Source organism: Scyliorhinus torazame, chromosome 2 (genome assembly GCF_047496885.1).
Source record: "Scyliorhinus torazame isolate Kashiwa2021f chromosome 2, sScyTor2.1, whole genome shotgun sequence".
Classification (NCBI taxonomy): Eukaryota; Metazoa; Chordata; class Chondrichthyes; order Carcharhiniformes; family Scyliorhinidae; genus Scyliorhinus; species Scyliorhinus torazame.
In genome coordinates, this window is record NC_092708.1 from 255,680,594 (window position 1) to 255,702,116 (window position 21,523).

At 44.0% G+C, this 21,523-nt stretch overlaps 1 protein-coding gene across 9 annotated transcripts in view; it reads left to right on the forward strand.

Annotated features, from left to right (window-relative positions):
* LOC140397579 (bromo adjacent homology domain-containing 1 protein-like) overlaps positions 1-20,125 on the forward strand; it is a 92,931-nt gene extending 72,806 nt beyond the window's left edge. For all 9 annotated transcript variants that reach the window (XM_072486171.1, XM_072486173.1, XM_072486175.1 and 6 more), the window contains 2 exons: positions 9,896-10,287; positions 19,926-20,125. In XM_072486171.1, the coding sequence (XP_072342272.1) occupies positions 9,896-10,287; positions 19,926-20,090 (557 nt within the window). In that variant the 3' untranslated portion in view covers positions 20,091-20,125. The remainder of the gene's footprint in view (positions 1-9,895; positions 10,288-19,925) is intronic.
* The last annotated feature ends 1,398 nt before the right edge of the window (positions 20,126-21,523 follow it).

A 21,523-nucleotide genomic window follows, 5' to 3' on the forward strand; every position in this document is an offset into this window, starting at 1 on the left:
CTTGGAGAAGGCACAGGAGGTTTACTGGGGTGAGGGACTTCCATCGTGTGGAAAGATTAGAGCAACTGGAATTGTTCTTGGAACAGATTAGCTTAAAGAGTGAATTAATAGAAATGTTCAAAAATGAGAGGATTTGATGGAGCAAATAAAGAACAAATTGTTTCCCCTTGCAAGTAGGTCGGTAACCAGAGGTTGTAAATTTAAAATAATTGGCAAAAGAACCAGAGAGACAAAGCAGGGAATGTTTTTCTCAAAGGTTAACGCACTATCCAAAGGAGTGGTGGAAGCAGATTCCTTGGGAGCTTTCAAACAATGTACTTGAGAATTGATTTGCAGGGTCTTGGGGGGGAGAAGCTGAGATGTGTGACTAAATTGGACAATTGTCAGAGTCAGCACAAGGATGACTGACTAAATGACCTGACCCTGTGCTCTCCGATATTATATTTGAAAAACATCCCAAGAAACAAGACTTTATCAAACATAAATTTGACACTGACCCACATAAGGAGATAGTGGGACAGATGCACAAAAGCTTAGACAAAAGGTGGACTTTAAAGAGGGTATTGAAGAAGGAGACTATTTAGAGGTTATCCCAGAGCTTTGGGCCTGGGCAGCTGAAGGTGTGATTGGAGGGGTCACGGAAATCAGGGTACACAAGAAGTCACAATTGGAGAAACGTTCTCCCCGTGTCTCACCTCCACAACCCAAAGATATGCAGGTTAGGTGATAAGACGAAATTGCCCCTTAATTGTGAAAAAAATAATTGGGTACTCTATAATTTATTTAAAAAAAAACAGTTGGAGAAACGCAGAGTTCTAGGAAGATTTGGGGCTGAAGGTGGCTACAGATGGAGAGCAGCAAGACCATGAGAGCTGAGGTGTGAACATGGAGATAAATGTATCAGGTTAGGAGTTACAAGATTCCTATCAAGTGTTCTTGAATACCAAGCAGGACTGCACCAAGGGCAAGGAGTTTGACTTGCAGTTTTTTGTTTCATTGCTGGAGGTTGAGAGGTTTGGGTAGGTGCTGGGGAGAGAGAGGGGCGGAATCGGTGTCTCAGCATTCAAAGTGACAGCTTGCATTTACACCACGTGTTTAACAGTAAAATGTACCAGGCTGCTTAACAGGAGGCTAATCAAATGACTAATCACTGAGCCCCATATTGGGATAAGTGACTAAACACTTGGTGAAAATAGTTGGTTTTAAAGGAGAAATTTCAGGGATTTTAAGGCCAAGGGTTTGAGAGGGGAAATTCCAGGGCTTCAGGCCTATGCAGCTGAAGGTGAAGTGAAGGAAATCTATGGTGAACAAGAGGCCAGACTTGAACGAGTGTGGAGATTCTGGAGTGTTGTGGGATTGGAGGCCGAATTGAGAAGGGCAAGGCCATGGGGGGGGATTTGAAATCCAGGAAAATAACTTTAAATGAAGCCAGTCAATTAGGATTGTTTTGTGCCCGCTATAAACTAGATTAAAAATGTCTGAACTAATTGCACAAGGCTTAGTTCTGCTCCACTCCAGTTCAGACCAAGGAATATTTTACTCCATCCGTCTGGACTGGATGAACCCAAGTGTCAAATAAAAGCCCAATGATTAACCGAAGGTCAATGTGGGAAATGGTCTCTGGAGGCTCAGCTTGGTGTCAGTTGGCAGACCTCCAGCCATGCTATAATCTGACCTTGGTTGCTTTATTTGGTTGCTGGTATTGGATGTATGAATTAGAAAGCATTCCAATTCCTCAGATTGAATTTCCCCATCTCCTCTTGTGAATGCAATTTATATAGCAAGTTAAGTAATAAAACTTCCAGGGCACTTCCGAAGAGCATTTTAAAGCAAAATTAGACAATGAACCAAATAAGGTGACATTGGGCAAGATGGGCCAGAAGCTTGGCAAAGAGGCGAGTTTTAAACCGCATTTTACAGAAAGCAAAGTCGAGAGGTTTAGGGAGAGAATTCCACAATTTGGTGCCCAGGCAGACGGCCGTGAGTGGCAGAGCAATTAAAATTGGGGATTCTCGCGATGCCAGATTCTTTTACATTCATTGGCTGAGCCAGAATTTATTGCCCATCCTTGAGGACATCTAATTTAAGAATCAACCACGTTGCTGTGGATCTGGCGTCACCTGTAGGCCAGATGAGGTAAGGACGACAGATTTCCTTCCCTAAGGACATTGGTGAACCCAGATGGGTTTTACAACAATCAACAATGGTTTTATGGTCATCATTAGACTTCTAATTTCAGATTTTTATTGAATTCAAATGTCACATTGAGGCTTGTGGGGCTGGAGGATATTTCAGAGATAGGGAAGGATGAGGCCATGGAAGGGTTTGGAGAGTGGCATGTGGCGCAGTGGTTAGCATTGGGACTGCGGTGCTGAGGACCCAGGTTCGAATCCCGGCCCTGGGTCACTGCCCACGTGGAGTTTGCACATTCTCCCCTTGTCTGCGTGGGTCTCACCACTGCAACCCAAAGATGTGCAGGGTAGGTGGATTGGATATGCTAAATTGCCCCTTAATTGGAAAAATAAAGAAAAATTAAAATATATATTTTTTAAAGTTTACGAAATGTAAAATGTGAGTTGCAATTGTTGCCCAGTGATGACAAATTCATAAATGAGGGTTGCAGGGCAAAATTGAAGTCAGTAGCTAAGAAACAGAATTTAGAGTTCGGAAGCAATTTAAATGCAACTAAAGGCTCTTTTAAAGAAGCAATGGTATAATGTTATATGTGCATCATTGTGGTGATTGAATGGAATAAAATAGCAAATAGAACACAAAAACAGGCCATGTAGCCCACTGAGTTGGTGTTGGTGTTTGGACTCCATTTGATCCTCTTCCTAATGTACCAACATAACCCTTCTCCCTGATATCCTAACTAACTTCTCTTTAAATGTACAATTAAACTCAATAACTAACTGGTAACAAGTTGCACATTTCACCACTCTAGATAAACAAGTTCTGAACTCCCTACTTGATCCCTTGCTGACTAACTGATGACCTGTAGTTTTGCTCTTCCCAGAAGTAACAATGCTCTCTCTCAGGCATGGCCTTGCCCTCGCTCTCCGCCACTTCCTCGACTCAGTCCATCACTGCTCTCGCGGTGCTCTGTCCCTACTCCCACCCTCTTTCTTTTTATGAGACTTTGGTCTTTCCTGATCAGTATAACTTTGTATTTCTGACACCCTTTCCAAAACCTCCATATAACATTTTAATAACAGGGTGGCACGGTGACGCAGTGGTTAGCGTTATTACTTCACAGTGCGAGGACTTGGGTTCAATCCCATCCCCGGATCACTGCCAGTGTGGAGTTTTTGCGCATTCTCCACAGAGGTTAGCACAGTTACTTCACAGCTCCAGGGTCCCAAGTTCGATTCCCTTTCACTGTGGGTCACTGTCTGTACGGAGTTGGCACGTTCTCCCCATGTCTGAGTGAGTTTTTTCCGGGTGCTCCGGTTTCCTCCCACAGTCCAAAGATGTGCAGGTTAGGTGGATTGGCCATGCTAAATTGCCCTTAGTGTCCAAAAAGGTTAAGTGGGTGTTAGTAGGTTACAGGGATAGGGTAGATAAATGGGCTTGAGTAGGGTGCTCTTTGTAAGGGCCAGTGCAGACTCGATGGGCCGAATGGCCTCCAGCACTGTAAATTCTATGATTCTATGATCACCGTGTCTGCTTGGGTCTCACCCTCACAACCCAAAAATATACAGGGTAGGTGGATTGGCCACAAAATTGCCTCTTAATTGTAAAAAAAAAAAGAATTGGATACGCTAAATTTATTATTTAAAAAAAAAAACACATTTTAAAAAATAAATAAATTTTAGAGTGTCCAATTCATTTTTTCCATTTAAGGGACAATTTAACGTGGCCAATTCAGCACATCTTTGGGTTGTGGGGGTGAAACCCCGCAAACACGGGGAGAATGTGGAACTCCATCCGGACAGTGACCTAAAGCCGGGATGGAACCTGGGACCTCGGAACTGTGAGGCAGCAGTGCTATCCACTGCGCCACCGTGCTTCCCTATTTAAAAAAAAAAACCCAAAACATTTTAATAACTGGTGACCGGAAATGAACTCCTGTGATCTAATTAACATTTGATACATAGCAAACTCTTCAATTCTCTTCCTTATTGCTTTTCTTCTGACCTTATTGACTTGAGTCACAACTTTGTGATTTTTGTCATTAATACTGCGAGACTGTCTTCACCTCTCTACCCCATTATATCCTTTCTCCGGTAATAAAATGAAATTGCAATATGTAATTACTCCTACTTACCTGAAATTAATTTGCCAATTTATGTGCCCATTCTGCAAGATTATCCAAATCATCCTATAATTTGTTCCAATCCTGCTCCGTGTTGAATACCCTCCCTCCCCATTTGGCATTTACATTTTCACAATGCCCATTTGTGCACAAATTTAGTAATGGTGCTTTACAAAGTCAAAATTATTGATCTAAATTGTGTACAACGGAAGCACCAGCACTAAGCCTTGTGGGACCTCACTTTCCTCTGTCACTCATTATTACCTCTACTCTCTGCTTCCTCTATTGCACCCAGCAAGCTGTATATATTGGTATCTGCACTTAATTCTGCATAAAATCCCTATAGTGCAGAAGGAGGCAATTCTGCCCATCGAGTCTGCACCGACCCTACCCATGTCCACTCCCCCGTCCATCCTCTCTCTGCCCATAACCTAACCTAACCTGGACACGGGGACAATTTAGCATGGTAAAGCCACCTAATCTGCACATCTTTGGACAGTGGGAGGAAACTGGGGCACCCGGAGGAAACCCACACAGACATGGGAAGAATGAAAACGCCACACATTCACCCGAGGCCGGAATTGAACCCAGGTCCCTGGTGCTGTGAGGCAGCAGCACTAACCACTGGGCCACTGTGCCATCCCCCATGACCTGCCCTTATTTGTTCGCATATATGTTGTACCCGATTTGTAGGCTATTAATTATCCGCTGTATTATCCTGGTCTACTCTGTATTACCTCTTCAAAAGAATTCAGTGAGGTGGGGCAAGCAAGACTTTTGAAATCAGTGTTAATTTTTCATAATACTTTTGGTTTCTAAGTGGTTTTTCTGTAGTCTCTTTGTCATAGAGATTATAGTATTTGTCCTACGAATAATCTTAATTGTATGACTTATAAAGTTATAAGACCATAAGACATAGGAGCGGAAGTAAGGCCATTCGGCCCATTGAGTCCACTCCACCATTCAGTCATGGCTGATTTCAACTCCATTTACCCGCTCTCCATCGCCCTTAATTCCTCGAGAAATCAAGAATTTATCAACTTCTGTCTTAAAGACACTCAACGTCCCGGCCTCCACCGCCCTCTGTGGCAATGAATTCCACAGACCCACCACTCTCTGGCTGAAGAAATTTCTCCTCATCTCTGTTCTAAAGTGACTCCCTTTTATTCTAAGGCTGTGCCCCCGGGTCCTAGTCTCCCCTGCTAATGGAAACAACTTGCCTACATCCACCCTATCTAAGCCATTCATTATCTTGTAAGTTTCTATTAGATCTCCCCTCAACCTCCTAAACTCCAATGAATATAATCCCAGGATCCTCAGACGTTCATCGTATGTTAGGCCTACCATTCCTGGGATCATCCGTGTGAATCTTCGCTGGACCCGCTCCAGTGCCAGTATGTCCTTCCTGAGGTGTGGGGCCCAAAATTGCTCACAGTATTCTAAATGGGGCCTAACTAATGCTTTATAAAGCTTTAGAAGTACATCCCTGCATTTATATTCCAAGCCTCTTGAGATGAATGACAACATTGCATTTGCTTTCTTAATTACGGACTCAACCTGCAAATTTACCTTTAGAGAATCCTGGACTAGGACTCCCAAGTCCCTTTGCACTTCAGCATTATGAATTTTGTCACCGTTTAGAAAATAGTCCATGCCTCTATTCTTTTTTCCAAAGTGCAAGACCTCGCACTTGCCCACGTTGAATTTCATCAGCCATTTCTTGGACCACTCTCCTAAACTGTCTAAATCTTTCTGCAGCCTCCCCACCTCCTCCATACTACCTGCCCCTCCACCTATCTTTGTATCATCGGCAAACTTAGCCAGAATGCCCCCAGTCCCGTCATCTAGATCGTTAATATATAAAGAGAACAGCTGTGGCCCCAACACTGAACCCTGCGGGACACCACTCGCCACCGGTTGCCATTCCGAAAAAGAACCTTTTATCCCAACTCTCTGCCTTCTGCCTGACAGCCAAGCGTCAATCCATGTTAGTACCTTGCCTCGAATACCATGGGCCCTTATTTTACTCAGCAGTCTCCCGTGAGGCACATTATCAAAGGCCTTTTGGAAGTCAAGATAGATAACATCCATTGGCTCTCCTTGGTCTAACCTATTTGTTATCTCTTCAAAGAACTCCTAACAGGTTTGTCAGGCACGACCTCCCCTTACTAAATCCATGCTGACTTGTCCTAATCCGACCCTGCACTTCCAAGAATTTAGAAATCTCATCCTTAACAATGGATTCTAGAATCTTGCCAACAACCGAGGTTAGGCTAATTGGCCTATAATTTTCCATATTTTTCCTTGTTCCCTTCTTGAACAGGGGGGATTACAACAGCGATTTTCCAATCCTCTGGAACTTTCCCTGACTCCAGTGACTTTTGAAAGATCATAACTAACGCCTCCACTATTTCTTCAGCTATCTCCTTTAGAACGCTAGGATGTAGTCCATCTGGGCCCGGAGATTTATCAATTTTTAGACATCTTAGTTTCTCTCGCACTTTCTCCTTTGTGATGGCTACCATATTCAACTCTGCCCCCTGACTCTCCGGAATTGTTGGGATATTACTCATGTCTTCTACTGTGAAGACTGACGCAAAGTACTTATTTAGTTCCTCAGCTATTTCCCTGTCCCCCATCACTAGATTACCAGCGTCATTTTGGAGCGGCCCAATGTCAACTTTTGCCTCCCGTTTGTTTTTAATGTATTTAAAGAAACTTTTACTATCATTCCTAATGTTACTGGCTAGCCTACCTTCATATTTGATCCTCTCTTTCCTTATTTCTCTCTTTGTTATCCTCTGTTTGTTTTTGTAGCCTTCCCAATCTTCTGACTTCCCACTACTCTTTGCCACATTATAGGCTTTCTCTTTTGCTTTGATGCATTCCCTAACTTCCTTTGTCAGCCATGGCTGCCTAATCCCCCCTCTGATAACCTTTCTTTTCTTTGGGATGAACCTCTGTACTGTGTCCTCAATTACTCCCAGAAACTCCTGCCATTGCTGTTCTACTGTCTTTCCCACTAGGCTCTGCTCCCAGTCGATTTTCATCAGTTCCTCCCTCGTGCCCCTGTAGTTACCTTTATTTAACTGTAATATCTTTACATCTGATTCTACCTTTCTTTCAAATTGGAGATTGAATTCGACCATATTATGATCACTGCCTCCTAAGTGCTCCCTTACTTTAAGATCTTTAATCAAGTCTGGCTCATTACATAACACTAAGTCCAGAATGGCCTGTTCCCTCGTGGGCTCCATCACAAAAAGCCCTCCTGTAAACATTCAATGAATTCCCTTTCCTTGGGTCCACTGGCAGCATTATTTACCCAGTCCACTTGCATATTGAAGTCCCCCATGATCACTGTGACCTTGCCTTTCTGACATGCACTTTCTATTTCGTGGTGCATTTTGTGCCCCCGGTCCTGACCACTGTCAGGAGGCCTGTACATAACTCCCATTATGTTTTTTTTGCCTTTGTGGTTCCTCAACTCTACCCACACAGACTCCACATCATCTGACCCTATGTCGTTTAGTGCTATTGATTTAATTTCATTCCTAATTAACAAGGCAACCCCGCCCCCTCTGCCCACCTCTCTGTCTTTTCGATAGGTTGTGAATCCCTGGATGTTTAAATGCCAGTCCTGAATCCCCTGCAACCATGTCTCTGTGATGCCTACCACATCATACCTGCCAGTCACAATCTGGGCCACCAGCTCATCTACCTTGCTCCGTACACTGCGCGCATTTAAATATAGCACCTTTAATTCTCTATTGACCGTCCCTTTTTGTTTTCTTAGTGTGGTGGACCTTGGTTTACTGAGCCTTTCCATACACTGTCATATTTTGTGGGATGGGGACTATCGTAACCTCTCCTGAGTTTTGTCTTTTCATGCTTTTTTGTATTCCTAAGCAGCTACGCTTCCCACTGATTACTTCACCTCTTGGTTCCCTGACTTTCCCTTCCCACCCCCCCAATCTTTAGTTTAAAGTCCTATTGACCACCCTATTTACTCTTTTCGCCAGAACACTGGTCCCAGCTCGGTTCAGGTGGAGACCATCCCAACGGTATAGGTCCCCCCCTGTCCCAAAACTGATGCCAGTGTCCCATGAAAAGAAACCCCTCTTTCCCACACCACTCTTTCAGCCACGTGTTAACTTCCCTTATTCTTGCCTCCCTATGCCAATTTGCACGTGGCTCGGGCAGTAATCCAGAGATTATGACCCTTGAGGACCTGTTTTTTAATTTGAATCCTAGCTCTTTATAATCTCTAAACAGGTCCTCTTTCCTAGACTTGCCTATGTTGTTGGTACCGACATGGACCACAACAACTGGATCTTCCCCCTCCCTCTCCAGTATCCTTTCAAGCCGGTCAGAGATGTCCCGCACCCTAGCACCGGGCAGGCAACATACCATGCGGGACTCTTTATCCTGCTCACAAAGGATATTATCTATCCACCTGACAATAGAATCCCCTAAAACTACAACTTGCCTATTTACTCCCTCCCCTTGAATGGCCTGCTGAACCATGGTGTCTTGGTCAGCTGACTCATCCTTCCTGCAGCCCTGTTCACCATCCACACAGGGAGCAAGTGCCTCATACCTGTTGGACAGGGTCAAGGGCTGAGGCTCCTGAGTTCCTGACTGCTGGTTCCCTTTACCTGCCTGACTTGCAGTCACACCCTGCTGTCCCTGGCCACTGGCAGGATATAAACTACTTACTCTGACAGGTGTGACTGCCTCCTGAAACACAGTGTCCAGGTAAGTCTCCCCCCTCCCGGACGTGCCTCAGTGTTTGAAGCTCAGACTCCAGCTCATCAACTCTGAGCCGGAGCTCTTCGAGCAGCCAACACTTACTGCAGATGTGGTCGCTGCAGCTCGCAATGGGATCTGCCAGCTCCCACATCAAGCAGCTCAAGCACATCACCTGACCAACCATTAATAATTAATTAATTAGTTTAATTTAAGTTTACGAGTTTAGCTGTGTTTTTTTTTTAAATTTGGGGCAAATTTGCTATCTACCAATCAGATCACAGCTTCCCTCTGACGTCACTTTTGGAGGAAAAAAACTGGAAAACTGGAAGTTACCGTTAGGTTTTTATACTCACAGAGACTGCTCCTCCTCCTCCGAACGGCTCCCGAAATTAGGCCCGAAGAAAGAGAGAACACAAAACAGTAGGGAAAAAGCACCTTCTCCCATATAAAGGGCATATCATGGTATTGCAAATCTTTATAATGTGTGCAAGAGCTTCACCTGCTTTTTTAACTTATCTTGAGATATGCACCATTGTGTTCCAGTTAGCAATTAGCCTGACATCTGAGCCTCAATGAAGGGGGGTGTAGAATGGACCAAGTTATAATGAGAATTGGTGTAATTTTTGTTTTATAGTGGCACTGTGACCATGTTTGGATGTGATCGGAATGGGACAGTACTATAACTGAGTTGTACTTCCAAGTGTAGGGTGCAGTGGATAGTATTATAATGAAGGTTGTGTAAAATTTCTTTGGCTTGAGATTAGCATCAGGAACATGGCAACAGAAGCAGGCCATTTAGTCCCACCAATTTGCTGCTGTTTTTGAGTGGAAAAGATGAAGCTGGGTAGGAGAGAGTTGCTGATTAATTATTTTTCTTTTCCTTTCTAGACGGGTACAGCTCCTTGAAGCCACTCAGTGTAACCATCCCAGTCACAGGTCATCCAGTGTCGCCAGCAAACCTTGTCTCGGGCTGCCCTGTCCCTACAGCCCCTCCTACTGCTGAGCCTGTTCCTCACTTGCAGCGCCCTGGTTCGGACACACCAGCAACCTCTCGACCTCACACCTTGTCCATGCTGAAACTGAGCAGGGAGTGCCCTCAGAGCTCCAAACCTCCCAGCAGCTCCAAGTCCAGCCTCCGCAACCCAGCCAGTTCGCCAGCCCAACAGAGTAAAGCAGGTACAGGGCACGTGGAGAGCAAGCAGCAGAGAATCAGCAGAAGACGAGCCACAAATGGTTGGCTTCCTGTAGGAGAACAGTATGAGAAACCTGTCTATGTTGTGGTAAGTAGATATTGCAGAGGGTTTCTCTGATAGGGAAACTTAGAAATTGCCATTTAAAAAGGTAACATCGTAGTAGGTTTAAAAAGTCAAATTCATCTCCTTGTATAATAACCAGTTGTTGTATTTTGAAGAAAGACAGACTTGCTTTAAAATAGTGCCTTCGACTCAATGTACCAAACTCTTCCAATGAATGAGGTAATTTTGAAGCTTAGTCACTTGTTGTAGTGTAGGAAATGCAGCAACCAATTGCGCACAGCAACCTCCCACAAAGAGCAATGTAACAATACCAATTAGATCAGTTGTAGGTGTTGGTGAGGGATAAATGTTGGCCAGAACCTGGGGGAATATCCTTGCTGGTCTTCAAATTCTGGGCTGAAGCTCCAGGGCAGTTCTCCGAGTACTGTCATGTCCGAGTTACCATTTCAAATGAGATGTAAAACCAAGAACCTGTCTGCTCCCTCGGGTGAATGTAAAAGTTTCTATGTCACTAATTCATAGTGGAAAAGGAGTGTCTTCTCCAGTATCTATCCTGGCCAATGTTTATCCCTCAACCAGCGTCACTTTAAAAATAAGAACAGATTAGCACCCAGGTGTTCGGGGTGCTAACAAGAAATTCCTCTTTGTGCAGAGAAGTGGGAATCCGGAACACCTCGCCAAGAAGCTGCTGAGGCTGGAGGTCATTTGAAAATTGCACGGCAGGAATTGATGGATGTTTCTGTTGCATAAGTGTATTGAGGTTTGCCCTTGTGGGTAGATGAAGTTAATTAGATCAGCTGTAATTGAATGCTCGAGCAGGATCGAGGGGCTGAAAGTTCTCCAATTGCTCCCATGTACTGAAAGCCTGTTTTCGTTGCAGCACATACCACGAGTGGCAAGCTTCCATGAAAGCTCTGACCTTTGCAAAGATGATTCTGGATAGGAGCGAAAGCAACAGGGTAGTTGTTATGGGGGACTTTAACTTTCCAAATATTGACTGGAAACGCTATAGTTCGAGTACTTTAGATGGGTCCGTTTTTGTCCAATGTGTGCAGGAGGGTTTCCTGACACAGTATGTAGATAGGCCAACGAGAGGCGAGGCCGTATTGGATTTGTTACTGGGTAATGAACCAGGACAGGTGTTAGATTTGGAGGTACTTTGGTGATAGTGACCACAATTCGATTACGTTTACTTTAGTAATGGAAAGGGATAGGTATATACCGCAGGGTAAGAGTTATATCTGGGGGAAAGGCAATTATGATGCGATGAGGCAAGACTTAGGATGCATTGGATGGAGAGGAAAACTGCAGGGGATGGGCACAATGGAAATATGGAGCTTGTTCAAGGAACAGCTACTGCGTGTCCTTGATAAGTATGTACCTGTCAGGAAGTGGTCGAGCAAGGGAACCGTGGTTTACTAAGGCAGTCGAAACACTTGTCAAGAGGACGAAGGAGGCTTATGTAAAGATGAGACATGAAGGTTTAGTTAGGGTGCCTGAGAATTACAAGTTAGCTAGGAAGGACCAAAAAAGAGAGAGCTAAGAAGAGCCAGGAGGGGACATGAGAAGTCTTTGGCAGGTAGGATCAAGGATAACCCTAAAGCTTTCTATAGATATGTCAGGAACAAAAGAATGACTAGGGTAAGAGTAGGGCCAGTCCAGGCCAGTAGTGGGAAGTTGTACGTGGAGTCCGAGGAGATAGGAGAGGTGCTAAATGAATATTTTTCGTCAGTATTCACACAGGAAAAAAACAATGTTGTCGAGGAGAATACTGAGATTCAGGCTACTAGACTAGAAGGGCTTGAGGTTCATAAGGAGGAGGTGTTAACAATTCTGGAAAGTGTGAAAATAGATAAGTCCCCTCGGCCGGATGAGATTTATCCGAGGATTCTTTGGGAAGCTAGGGAGGAGATTGCTGAGCCTTTGGCTTTGATCTTTATGTCACCTTTGTCTACTGGAATAGTGCCAGACGACTGGAGGATAACAAATGTTGTCCCCTTGTTCAAGGAGGGGAGTAGAGACAACCCCGGTAACTATAGACCAGTGAGCCTTATTTCTGTTGTGGGCAAAATCTTGGAAAGGTTTATAAGAGATGGGGTGTATAATCATCTGGAAAGGAATAATTTGATTAGACATAGTCAACACGGTTTTGTGAAGGGTAGGTCGTGCCTCACAAACCTTATTGAGTTCTTTGAGAAGGTGACCAAACAGGTGGATGAGGGTAAAGCAGTTGATGTGGTGTATATGGATTTCAGTAAAGCATTTGATAAGGTTCCCCACGGTAGGCTACTGCAGAAAATACGGAAGCATGGGATTCAGGGAGATTTAGCAGTTTGGATCAGAAATTGGCTACTGGAAGAAGACAAAGGGTGGTGGTTGATGGGAAGTGTTCAGACTGGAGTCCAGCTACTAGTGGTGTACCACAAGGATCTGTTTTGGGGCCACTGCTGTTTGTCATTTTTATAAATGACCTGGAGGAGGGCGTAGAAGGATGGGTGAGTAAATTTGCAGTTGACACTAAAGTCGGTGGAGTTGTGGACAGTGCGGAAGGATGTTGCAAGTTACAGAGGGACATAGATAAGCTGCAGCGTTGGGCTGAGAGGTGGCAAATGGAGTTTAATGCAGAAAAGTGTGAGGTGATTCATTTTGGAAGGAATAACAGGAAGGCAGAGCACTGGGCTAATGGTAAGATTCTTGGCAGTGTGGATGAGCAGAGAGATCTCGGTGTCCATGTACATAGATCCCTGAAAGTTGCCACTCGGGTTGAGAGGGTTGTTAAGAAGGTGTACGGTGTGTTAGCTTTTATTGGTAGAGGGATTGAGTTTCGGAGCCATGAGGTCATGTTGCCCCTGTACAAAACTCTGGTGTGGCCGCATTTGGAGTATTGCGTGCAATTCTGGTCGCCGCATTATAGGAAGGATGTGGAAGCATTGGAAATGGTGCAGAGGAGATTTACCAGAATGTTGCCTGGTATGGAGGGACGATCTTATGAGGAAAGGCTGAGGGACTTGAGGCTGTTTTCGTTAGAGAGAAGAAGGTTAAGAGGTGACTTAATTGAGGCATACAAGATGATTAGAGGATTGGATAGGGTGGACAGTGAGAGCCTTTTTCCTCAGATGGTGATGTCTAGCACGAGGGGACATAGCTTTAAATTGAGGGGAAATAGATATACGACAGATGACAGAGGTAGGTTCTTTACTCCGAGAGTAGTAAGGGCGTGGAATGCCCTGCCTGCAACAGTAGTGGAATTGCCAACACTAAGGGCATTCAAATGGTCATTGGATAGACATATGGACGATAAGGGAATAGTGTAGATGGGCTTTAGAGTGGTTTCACAGGTCGGCGCAACATCGAGGGCCGAAGGGCCTGTACTGCGCTGTTATGTTCTATGTCCTGTTGGCCTGGAGAGTTACGTAGAGTGTCACCCATTGCCAGTGATGGTCATTCATCATATAGGCGATGGGTGAACAAAACTTGGTGTGGGTCAGGGCACAGGCAGGAGAGTTTTGGATGAGCTTGCATTTAACGTTATTTCAATGCTAACCTCCGACCGTACACTCTTATTTGTCTGGTGATTTTTTAAACAATGAATGAAATGAGACTTTCAGCAATGAATAGGCTGGATCGGGGTCAGACGGACTGTGTTCCAGAGGTGGAGATAGATGTTCTTTGTGTTGTTGAGGATGTGAGGTTAGAAGCTCGCCGCTTGAGGGGCGGCATGTGGCGCAGTGATTAACATTGCTGCCTCACGGCGCCAAGGGACCCGGGTTCGATTCCGGCCTTGTATCACTGTCCGTGTGGAGTTTGCACATTTTCCCCGTGTCTGCGTGGGTTTCACCCCCAGAATCCAAAGATGTGCAGGGTAGGTGGATTGGTAACACTAAGTTGCCCCTTAATTAGAAAAAAAATTGGGTACTTTACATTTGTTTAAAAATAAAAAGCTCTGCTCTGGGTCATATAGGTTATGAACATCTGATGTAACAAGGGAGTGACTCGGAAGGGGATGGATTTAATAGTTGGTAAGGGAGCCATTCAGCATAATTCTGAAATTACCGGTTGCTAATGTACAGAACTTGGTACTAAGCATGCAGCATTAAAATGTATGGCAGTTAATTTTGTTTAAAGTTGTTAAAAGTTATCAAGTTGAGTTAAAATGTTGAGGGTTTGTATCTATTTGGTGAAACGTGCTCAATAAAAACCAATAGCAACCTCCCAGTCTCACCGCCCTGACTTGAATCATTATTGTCCTCCCTTCATTGTCTGATCAAAACCCTGGAGCATTCTACTTCACACATCATGGGAATTACAAGGGTTGAAGAAGGCAGCCCATCATTACCTCTTGGGACACCTAAGATTAGCCAATAAATGTGGCCTTGCCCGTGATGTCCATGTTTTGAGAATAGCTTTTTAAAAAAAACTTAGAGTACCCAATTCTTTATTTTCCAATTGAGGGACAATTTAGTGTGGCCAATCCACCTCCCCTGCACAACTTTTGGGTTGTGGGGATGAAACCCACGCAGACACAGGGAGAATGTGCAGACTCCACACGGACAGTGACCCAGGGCCGGAATTCGGACCCGGGTCCTCAGCGCCATGAGGCAGCAGTGTTAATCACTGCGCCACGTTTTGCACGAGAATAGTTTTTTTTAATATGGTAAAGCAGGCTGTGTTTATTTGTTTGTCATGGAGGTGTGAAACCAGTAAGAATTTATAGTTTCCAGTGTGGGGAGGAAGAGAAATTGCAGTGATGGACAAATGTGAATATATCTCGCCAAAGAGGCACTATCCAGTTTAATTTTGAATTGAGAGCTTCCCTGGATGTTTTGGTAATGGAGACCACTTTAGCATGTATTGCTCGGTTGGCTTATTGACTTATTTTCCTGAGGTTTCAAGATTGTTTTACCAATCTGGTACCATTTAGCATCGCTCCTTGTTGATTTGTGATTCCATGATCCATAAGGGTGCTCGAATTCATGTAGGATGAGCATTCCTGTGCCTTCAGGTTACAGCTAAAACCTAAATTAAAGCAGCCGCAGTCATTATCATAATGGTTCCATATCTTTCAACTGGTTCTAAATTAATGTCTGCAGGTTTCTTTCAAAGCAGGAATTCTCAGAATGACGTAAAATGTTACTGTGTTCTGACTGGCCAAACTTGCAAGATCCTGCCTGTTGGAAGCTGACCAAGAATTTGACTCTACACTATTCCTCTGGAATCTGATTATTTTTGAGCAATTCTCGGGATTCAGGTGCTGCCCCTCCAGTTATTGCCCAACCCTCATTTACCTAAAGAGGTGCTGGTGGGCCGCTGTCTTCAACCAATGCAGTATAGAGATGTAATGCAACTGAGTAGCTTGCTCGGCTACTTCAGATAGCAGCTAAGAGTTAATCACTGTGTGGGACTGGAATCTCATATAGGTCAATCTGGATAAGGACAGCAGGTTTTCTTTGCTAAATGACAATAGTGAACCAGAGGGGTGTTTTGATAATCCAACAATGTTATGGTTAGTGGTGCTGATACCAGCCGTTTATTTTCATACTTTAAAAAAAAAACTGAATTCAAATTATACCAAACACAAATAAAGTGTTGGGAAGGGTGTCGAGAGCGAAACGGCTAAGTTTCAGGTCGAAGGCCTTCAGATTTCCAGTATGTTTTTGTATTATTTTGAGATTTCTAGATTACTAGTGTTGCTAACTTTGGTTGGCTCTTAATTCGTTGCCCTTTGGGTCTTTACTGAATTTGCTCTGTTTCTAAAACCTTTGCTCTAGAGTCGCCAGGTATCTTTATGATACTGCCACGAGGTTCAAGTTCAAGTACTGATCAATAACTCAACACACCAATTAGTAAGATTCAAATCAAAACACATTTATTCTACACAGTAAATCACTACTCATGCATAAACTCTACTTTCTAGACTACTCTCTATCACTAAAAGGCCTATACTTAGCTTCGGAATTGGCCCACCACGTCAGGGGAACAAATGGCCTTTCGTTTGATCTGAGTCTGCAGGATTCAAAAGCTGGTATGGACTGGTAGCTAGGAGTGCCTATCTTGTAGCAAGTGTTGACTGGAGACTTACTTGGTTGATGCGGCAGCTTAGACAGTTCACTCCCAAGGGTTGATTCGGGTTGCTGAGTGACCCTGCCAAGAAGACCGATTTGAACTTGGGGGCTCTACGTTATAGTCCCCAGGGGCTTCCCGCCCTTTGGGGTGGACCCCGTATCTGGTTCCAAGTGATTGGACTACGTTCCGATCACTTGGATCGATTTCTCCAATACTGGAGTTGTTCCCTGATCGCTGGGCGGTCCCTGAGTGTCTGTTGGCCTTCCTTTGTCTTGGCTCCTGCTGGCTCCGAGGAGTCTGGCTCGGCCTTATTCACCTTAAATGTTTTGATTGTTCCCGGGGATCGCTCATTAGTATGCAGATGGCTGTGAGTTTCAGTGCTGTCTGAGCTTTTGCAAGTTCTAATACACAGGATTTCTGCACTTGCTAGTTTTTGCCTGTGTTGGCTGAATTTCCCTGTAGTCTTTGCGGACCTCCATTTTAAGTCGGGAAGTGGCCAACCCAGGTGACTACACTAGTTAAGTAACACTCATGCACAACAGTGTCCTCCTCCTCCTGTCACGGTTCCCAATTATCATTGCAAAATGACTCTCTTCCACAGTGTTGCTGAATGAAATTTTTTTTCAGAAGTGCAGTCACCATGGTAGTGGAGAAAATGCAGCTGCCAATTTGCTTGCAGCAAGCTCCTGTAGACAATTGCGTAATATCTGAACAGAGGCCTGTTTTGGTAGTGTTTATTGATGGCAGAATAATGCTCGCTACTGTATGAATAGTGTCATGAGGTTTTTAATGGCTGCCCCAGCAGATAGATAAGACCTTACTTGACATCTCTGATAAGGAATGTATCATTTATCACTATGACACTTCTGTGCTTTGAAATGCTGGCATAGGTTATGTGGTCCGGTTCCTGAAGTGGAGCTACCGGTTGAGTCAAACTGAAACTGAGCCATATAGACCTGTGCTTGTCATGAATTGGTTATCTCAGTGGGGCGATATTGTATTTGACCTTGGCATCCCTCAGAGAAGGGAAACGTGAGGTTGGTGGCACTCCTGGTCCCCGATCTAATGACCTGTACTAAGGGGTCATCATGACAAGATGGCTACTAATACTGAAAATAGGAATTCAAAAGAAATTACCCCAGTGTTTTGAGAAAGTGGAACTCCTGACCATGTATTTGAGCAGTTGAGGCGGAAAGCACAAAATGCCTTTAAGGAGAAGTAGATAACTATATGAGGTAGAAAGGAATGTAAAGATACACTGATAGGGTTTGATGGGGTACTGTGGGAGGAGGCTACTGTGAAGCAAATGCAGCATGGGCCTGTTGGGCTGAATGGCTCGTTTTTGTGCTGGATGAGAGGAATATTGCAATATGCTGCTATGTCCTGATTAGATGGTTAAATGATATGCCATTAGCCACAATTCACCACATGAAGAATGGCCCATTTGCCTTCAAGAGGAGTAACAGTTGATGAAGCAGTCAAATGTCTTCAGAACTGGGGCTAATAAGTGTGGGCTAATAAGTGTAAGAAGAATGAATGTGGGGTGCAACATATCGGGGCTTCAGAGCTTAAATGTTGGCTATTGCAATAAAAATGTTGGATCACCAACCAATTACAGCAGGTGCTGCCCTAGAAATGAAAGATTGCTGTCAGGATGTGCACAAATCAGGATGTGCACAAATCATAATGTCTAGTGTTCTTCGAAGTTAGAAAGAAGTAACTCTTAAGTGGTACTGCTAAGTGGATATATGCTGGAAATATGGAAACCGTCCAAAATTACAGCAATCCCGACTGTCGTCTTTATTGAATTGTGCCAATATTTGTTTATTTTTGCCGCTATATAATTCCATTCAGAATTTCGGGCTAATCTCTTGTAGTACTCTAGTAAATTCTGTTCAGCAGCCAATTTTTTAGTTTAACTAGCTTCAGTTAGAATAGTCACTTGGTTGTAGAGAGCTTGAATATTGCTGTAAAGAGACTTTTTTCACCGTTTCTTCTTGTGTATCTATTTGCAGTCAGACCAAACACAAGATTGTAATGCCATGTAATATTGAGATTGTAATTTAATCTAACTGCTTAACTAATGTTTGCATTACACCTTCATAATATATACATACGAGTCTCAAAGGCTCAATCTACATTTATTTACAGTCTGTAAATCCATGACTGCATTGTTGTCTGTAAGTAAAGCCTTTTACTCCATACCATCTGGAAATCGGTAAGCTTCCCTCATTCGCTGTCACAAAATGATTTTGTCCAGTGTGATATTGACCCACACGGCCCAGAAAGTCCTCCAGCCTGCAGCTTTCAAGATCGCTACAGCCTAATAAGCATGGCCGATTGTCCGCCACAATTCCCATGTCCAACCATTGGCTGCCTTCAACTGCCCTAAGCTCCTAAATTCCCTCCCTAAATCTTTCCATCTGTTCCCCCCCCCCCCCCCCACACCCCCCTCCTCACTCGCCCTCCTTCAAAATGTACCACCCTGACCAAGCTTTTGGCCCCCCACCCAAATATCACTTAATGTTGTTTGATGTAAAATTTTGTCAAATGATTACTCCTGTAAAGTGCCGTGGGAGATTTTATTATATCAAAGGCATAATATAAATGCAAGTTGTTGGAGGCTAAGTTTGATTTTTGCTGTTTTGTCTCCTCACAGTCACACAGTCACATTATGCCAATACCTTTATAGGGTGAGGTGTTGTATGATAGGAAGATACCTTTTGAGGTCAGTGCCTTTGTGGAGACAGTCGCTATGTGGTGATACGACTAGTGTATTTTCCCCAATTCTTTCTGGAATATTGGTCCGTTTGAGTTAATTTCCTGCCAACAAGCTTCGTACAATGTGTACTATCCCATATTCATTGAATCTCCTGAGGCAGCTGTGTAGCCTGAAGTGTTGTTCAAGGAGAGAAAATTCTCTTGGTGTTTCTCCTGACCCTAATGGTTTTTGATAGAAACGCAAAGGATATCCGCATTCTGTTTTGCATGTTTTAACCTTGACAGAGTGTGTCCTATTAGAAGAGGAACCACACTTTTTTTTTAATGCAGTGTTTTGTTGATAATAGTTGACACTCAATTTACCTTTTGGGGTGTGTATGGAAGAAAGTACATGGCAAAACAACTATGTGCATTTCTGTAGCATCTTTCATAACTTGAGGGTGGCCCAAAGCACTTCACAGCCAGTGAAGTACTTCTGAAGTGTCGACGTTGTTGAAATTTTTTTTTTTTAAAAAGCACCCAGTTTGTAATTCCATAAACAATATGATTTTGATCAGGTAATTTATTTTACTGATATTGGTTGAAGATAAATATTGAGCAGGACACTAGAGGGAATTCCCCTGCGTTTTGAAATAATGGCATGGGATCTTTTACATTTAATTAGAGAGGGCAAGCAGGGCCTCTGTTTAACCTCGCATTCACAACACCGCACTCCCTCAGTATTGCATCCGGATGATCAGCCTAGGTTTTGTGCTTAAATCCCTGAAGTGGAACTTGAATCCATGACCTCACTGAAGGGGAAAACTCCATGGGCTCAGTGTCTTTGCTTTCATGAATACCTTCTCACTATTATCTTTCTAACCCTTTTTGCTCTTCAGGGTGAAGTGGAACTCCTGATTCGGAAGTGCTACCCCGCAGTTGAAAGAGATGGAGAAGTGATCAAGGTTCGGGACACTGTTTTATTGAAGTCAGGGCCCAGGAAGAAGTCCATTCCTTATGTTGCCAAGGTTTCTGCACTCTGGGAGGACCCTACATCAGGTTAGCATGTTGATTTAATACAGTGCAAAGCAGGACCTACAAGGAATACATGGTGAGGCTTTAGGATTTAGAAATCATGCAGGCGTTGGTGAAATGGATTTGTTCCATCTGTCTAGTCGGCTAATCCAGGGAAGGGAGATAAATCATGTTCTTTAAATGGAGGGAGGAGGCAGAAGAGAGAGATCCAACCCATAAAATGGGTTGTGTGTGATGTGTGTGCTTTCACTATAAAAAGATGAGGGACGGGGTGCTATGCTTTCCCCTCAGCCCAACTTCTTCCCCTTTATATATAACTTCTTTTAATCAATACTGATAGGCGTGGACTGGAAATAGATCCTTGCTTATCCCAAGCTATGTTTTTAAAGTGACATCATCCAGTTGGTTCTTCAAGGGCCAGGTCTGTGGGGATCTGCTGTTGTGTGGCCTGCAGTGCAAGGATGAAGTGATTCTACATTACTGTGGAATTTGGAGTCTTGTACCCAATTTACTTTCTAGGCCCCCCCCCCCCCAATCCCAATCAACATATTGTTTGGGGGTGGGCGGTGTTGGTGAGATGTGTCTAGGGGTATCTGTGACAAGCTAGGACCGTCACACTGTCTGTCCAGGTGGAAGGAATTGACCATCTCCATCTATGAAGGGAAGTATTGCATTATTTGGGGCTCGAGCCAGTAAGAATGTGTCTGGTTATGTGTTTCTTCCTTTCTTGAGCCCACAGTTTGGATTATTACAATCCTAAGAAATGGCCTTTTGTTTTGTTTTGCTTATGTGAGGGGAGAGTTGGGAGCTCGCCACAACTGATGTTTCGCCAATACCTCTGTTTAATGGTTGCTTAGGGGCTGTGAAGTGACGTTTATTGCCTGGGAGGGTTATTGTACTTGTAATAAGATGTCAGGGGAGTTGTGCGGGGCAGATGTCCTGTGAAATGTCACAGTGATTGATGACGATCTGTGATGAGCATGAAGAAATGGCATCTCTGTTCCGTCTACCATTTTTAGTGCTGCGATAGAGCTTGTTGTGGAGTTTTGGTGACTGCCTGACAGACCATTACTCAACAGTTTAATTTCTTCCCCATCACATTCTTTTAACTCTATACCCACCCCCAAACACCCTGTTCTTCAATTGCATCAGCTGCTGCTGAAAGCTGGCGATGAGTACATCACTTCAGCTCTGCTTTGACTCTGATTACAATGGTCTGGCATTATGAGCCCAATCCCAACATTTACACAACTGAAATCCAGCTCCCAGTTTCTTGTAGGTCCTAAATCCTGCTGCTCCGACAGTGTACAGAAATGGAAGGCAGCAGGAACAGATTCAGAGATTTTGATTTCCTGTGCCACTATAAAGGGGAGGTTTTGCACCATTATCATCAAAATCATACAGCACGGAAGGCGACTAATCAGCTCATTGTGCCTGTGTCAGCACTTTGAAACAGCCATCC